Raw genomic sequence first — 4954 nt, forward strand, 5'->3', positions numbered from 1 at the left:
GGGAGGGGAGTGGGGTCTAGAGGTTAGAGTAGGGGGGCTGGGTGTCAGGACTTCTGGGGTCTCCCCCTCTCCGGGAGGGGAGTGGGGTCTGTTGGCTGGAGCGGGGGGTTCTATCCCGGCTCTAGGAGGGATGGGGAAGGGAGTGCTGGGAATTCTGGCTTTGCTGACCCTGCGCTGCCTGCTGCCCCCTGCAGGCCTGTACCGGAACGACCTCCTGCAGCAGTTCCTGGAGTCCTGGTACAACCAGAAATTCCTGGGCACCCACTGCACCTTCGGTGATGACCGGCACCTGACCAACCGCATGCTGAGCATGGGCTACGCCACCAAGTGAGTGCACGGCCCACCTGCGCCCCAGAACCCACCTCGGGAGGCTCAGAGCCAGGAGTCCTGGGTTCTTTCCCTGGCTCTGGGAGTGGAGTGGGGTCTAGCAGTTAGAGCAGTGGGGGCTCAGAGCCAGGAGTCCTGGGTTCTTTCCCTGGTTCTGGGAGGGGAGTGGGGTCTAGTGGTTAACAAAGGGGGGACTGGGAGCCAGGACTCCTGAATTCTCTCCCCTGCTGTGGGAGGGAAGTGGGGTCTAGGGGTTAGAGCAGGAGGGCCGGGAGTCAGGACTCCTGGGTTCCAACCCCAGCTCTGCATTAACTAAGCCCCCCTCTTGTCCCGACCAGGTACACAGCCCGCTCCCGCTGCTACTCAGAGACCCCCGCCCAGTTCCTGCGCTGGCTGGCCCAGCAGACCCGCTGGACCAAGTCCTACTTCCGCGAGTGGCTCTACAATGCCCTCTGGTGGCACCGGCACCACCTGTGGATGACCTACGAGGCCGTGGTGGCCGGCGTCTTCCCCTTCTTCGTGACGGCCACCGTCCTGCGCCTCTTCTACTGCGGCAGCCTGTGGGACGTGCTGTGGGTCCTGCTCTGCGTCCAGCTGGTGGCCTGCGTCAAGGCGCTCTACGCCTGCTGGCTGCGGGGCAGCCCCCGCATGATCTTCATGAGTCTCTACGCCCTGCTCTACATGGGCGGCCTCCTGCCGGCCAAGTACTTCGCCATCGCCACCATGAACAAGAGTAGCTGGGGCACCTCCGGGAGGAAGAAGATGGTGGGCAACTTGATGCCCCTGCTCCCCGTCTCCATCTGGGGGCTGCTGCTGCTGGGGGGGCTGGGCTACACCCTCTACCAAGAGGCCCTGGCTGACTGGACCAGCCTGGTCAAGCAGGCCGAGCTGGGCTACCTCATCATCGGGGTGGGTGTCTACCTGGGCTACTGGGCCGGCATGATGCTGCTGTACTGGGTGTGGATCCGGCGGTGCTGCCGGAAGCGGGCCGATCACTACACAGTCCAGGTGTGAGGCCCGGACGCCGGGGTTCCTTGTCATTCTCTTCCTACCTCCCACCCCCGGCCTGGCTATGGGGAAGCTGGAAGGCCGGATTAGACAGGGAAGTGATGGCTAATGGGGAGTGAAGGGAGTGAGGGCGCCAGGACTCCTGGGTTCCATCCCCTGCTCTGGGAGGGGAGTGGGGTCTAGTGGTTAGAGCAGGCGGTGTGTGGGAGCCAGGATTCCTGGGTTCTATCCCCAGCTCTGAGAGGGGAGTAAGGTCTAGTGGTGGGAGCAGGGGACTCCCGGATTCTATCCCTGACGTTCACAGGGGAATGGGGTCTAGTGCAGGGAGTCTCAAACTGGGGGTCATGACCCCTCAGGAGGTCTCAAGGTTATGTGGGGGTCACAAGCTGTCAGCCTCCACCCCAGACCCTGCTTTGCCTCCAGCATTTATAATAGTGTTTAATATAATGTTTTTAGTAAAATAATAATTTAATTTTAATACAATAAAATAATTTATAAAGGGGGCGGTCACTCTCAGAGGCTTGCTGTGTGAAAGGGGTCACCAGTGGAAAAGTTTGAGACCCACTGGCCTAGTGATTAGAGCAGGGCGGCTGGGAGTCAGGATTCCTGGGTTCTCTCGTCACTACGGCCATGTCTACACTACAGGGACTATAGTGGCATAGCTCCAGTGCCGGAACGATGCCAGCCTAACCCCGTAGCGTAGACTCAGCTGACAGCAGCAGAGGGGGGGGGTTCCCTCGGGGTAGTTAGGACACCCCCCCCAAATGACGCTAGGTCCACTGATGGACGCCTTCTTCCACTGACCGCTGGGCATCTCTTCAGCGCTCGGGAGGCTGGGGGGGTGGTAGATTTTTCACCCCCGTCAGCCCCGTAGCTCTGTCAGGCCGAAGACACAGTCGCTCGGAAACTTCAGTCTTTCCCCTAGTACCTGGTTAATGTTCAGCTCCAGGCAATTGTCTGACCTCGTTTTATTTATTAATCTCATCGTCTGCGGCTCCCACACCCGCACGTCTCCGTTGGGACCGTCTTAAACCAGTGTTGAAATGCAGCTGCCTCTGAGGTGGGGCGCGGGGGCTGTTTACACAGGGAATCCCTTGCCAGGTGCTGAGACTCATCCGTCTCTGGGGAGGAGCGCATCATTGCTGGACTTTATGTTGTGGATGTCGTTACGTCTGCTGAATGGCCACGCTCATTGGTCAAACCTCATCTCTTCCAAATCCGTGATGTCTGCAAGCTTCGGGAGGCTCTCCCTTCACGGCGGTAGTAGGTTTTTATCCTGCCCTGCGCAGTTTGCCCACTCCAGTCCGACAAATGCTCCAAACTTTACATCCTGTCGCCGTTTGCTCGCACTGAAAAAATCCCACCCCAGATTCTGAGTTTGGGGATGAAGGTTTGGAGGGGAAATTTGCTGCTCTTGCTGGGTGGATCCTTTCACCTCGATAAACTTTACAGATTGTGAAGGCGAGAGGAGGCCCCTCTCCAGCAGGGAAATGAAGGAACGTAGTCTATTTATTTGTCTGTAATAATTACAAAGAGCCATTTAAGAGGAGAGATTTTTATTGGATTTATTTTATAAAATGTGGCAAATAAAATGTATTTTTTTGAAAAATCTGTCTCCTCGACCCTTGTCATTAACTTTCCTTGTGTTAATTTGGATTATTATTGATAAGCCTTCACTTTATACATGGACCCCTGGCCCGGTGCTGAGATGCAGCCACTTCTGGGGTGCAGTGCGTGGGTTGTCTATCCAGGAATCTGACCTCACTCCCTGCAGCACAGTAATCCCCAGACCACACTGGGTCATTGGGGCAACCAGCCCTGACTGCCAGGTGTCACAGACTCACAGGTCGGGCCCACTCTTGGCCCCGTGCGGTCCATGGGGGGTGCCCCTTTCAGTGAGACAGCCCTTCTTGGGGGTCCACTCTCTTTCGGGGTTAGGCCCCTCCACCTCCTGGAGCCGCACCTCTCTGAGCCTTAGCACGTCTGTCTCTCTCCGTGGGCCCCCCTCAGGGAGTCCCCTCGCTCTGGACCCCCGGGGCCTCCACCCCCCAAAGGGGTTGATGCAACCCTGTTCTCTAGACCAGAGCGACTCTCAGCCAGCGTAAAACAGGAGAGTTTATTGAGTGATGAACACAGCACAGGAAACTCTCAGGGACTCAGGCCTGGCTTCCCTCAGCCCAGCACGTCCCAGTCTCTCTGCATCCAGGCGGGCTCTGCCTGCTTCCCCTCTCCAGCCCAGAGCCCCCTGCTTCCCAGCTGGGCATCTGAGATCACTGGCCCCAAGCCCCCTCTGTCCATTGTCTTCTCTCCAGGTAAACAGGGTCGCCTGGGCCTCCTCTCCTCGCTTTGCAGCCCATTGTCCTCCCACTGGCCAGAAGGGCTGTGACTCCTGAGCTGGGCCTCCGGGTCACCAGGTCACCAGTCACTGGGGTCTCCATTCTCCATGCCAGTGGTTGGAGTCCCAAGTTCCCTCGCCGGTCCTCTGTACCAACAAACTGCCTCTCCCCTCACCTCGTTAAACCCGTAGCACCCAGGGAAACTGAGTCCCACTCCCTCTGCATGCAAACCATTGGAAAACCAAGAAAATCCCCCATAGGAAACAAGGAAAACAAGAAACTCCCCCACTTTGTCACATCTCTCCCCCCTTCGAGGCTGAACGGAGCAGGGTCACTTAGCCAGTGACCCGGGGAAGTTCAGGGCCACCGCCCCGTGATAAAGCGTCAGCTATAACATTGGCCCACCTCCATGTCATACCCCTGGAGGAGCAGGGCCCATCTCAGCAGCTTGGCATTAGCCCCTTTCATTTGGTGCAGCCACGTTGGGGTGAATGGTCAGTGCACACGGTGAAGTGCCGCCCACATAGATACAGCTGTATTTTGTTAAGGGCCCACCCCATGGCCAGGCATTCCTTCTCTATGGCCGCATAGTGCTGCTCCCGGGGCAGCAGCTTCTTGCTCAGGTACACAATGGGGTGTCTCTCCCCCTTAGTATCAGTTTCAATCAGCACCGCACCCAGCCCTGTGTCCGAGGTGTCGGTGAACACCAGGAAGGGTTTGTTAAAATCCGGGTTTACCAGCACTGGGCTTTGGATAAGTGCCCCCTTCAGCGCACAGAGAGCCCTCGGGCACTGCTCGGTCCAGACCACCTTGTCCGGCTTTCCCTTCCGACACAGCTCCGTGAGGGGTGCTGCCAGGGAGCTGAAGTGGGGCACAAACCTCCGGTAGTACCCTGCCATCCCAATGAAAGCCTGGACCTGCTTCTTAGTCTGGGGAGTGGCCAGGCCTTGATTGCCTCCACTTTGGCCGGCTCCGGCTTCAGGTGGCTGCCCCCCACCTTGTGGCCCAGGTATGACACCTCTGCCATCCCCACCTTGCACTTTCCAGCTTTTATGGTCAGTCCTGCATCCTGGAGGCGACCCAGCACTCTCTTCACCTGGGACACATGTTCCTCCCAGGTCTGGCTAAAGACACAGATATCGTCAATATACCCTAGAGCAAAGTCCTCCACCCCCTTAGCAACTGATCCACCAGGCGCTGGAAGGTGGCAGGTGCCCCCTTGAGGCCGAAAGGCAGGAGCAGGAACTCAAAGAGCCCTTTTGGGGTGGTGAAGGCAGACTTTG

The 4954-nt window shown here is 58.0% G+C and overlaps 1 protein-coding gene across 1 annotated transcript in view; it reads left to right on the forward strand.

Annotated features, from left to right (window-relative positions):
• The window catches only part of HAS1 (hyaluronan synthase 1), a 2805-nt gene extending 1464 nt beyond the window's left edge, over positions 1–1341 (forward strand). The window contains exons 3-4 of the mRNA XM_024203954.2: positions 195–327; positions 666–1341. Coding sequence (XP_024059722.2) covers positions 195–327; positions 666–1341 — 809 coding nt within the window. The remainder of the gene's footprint in view (positions 1–194; positions 328–665) is intronic.
• The last annotated feature ends 3613 nt before the right edge of the window (positions 1342–4954 follow it).

This window comes from Terrapene carolina, unplaced genomic scaffold (assembly GCF_002925995.2).
Source record: "Terrapene carolina triunguis isolate 2854851 unplaced genomic scaffold, T_m_triunguis-2.0 Scaffold34163, whole genome shotgun sequence".
Taxonomy (NCBI): domain Eukaryota; kingdom Metazoa; phylum Chordata; order Testudines; family Emydidae; genus Terrapene; species Terrapene triunguis.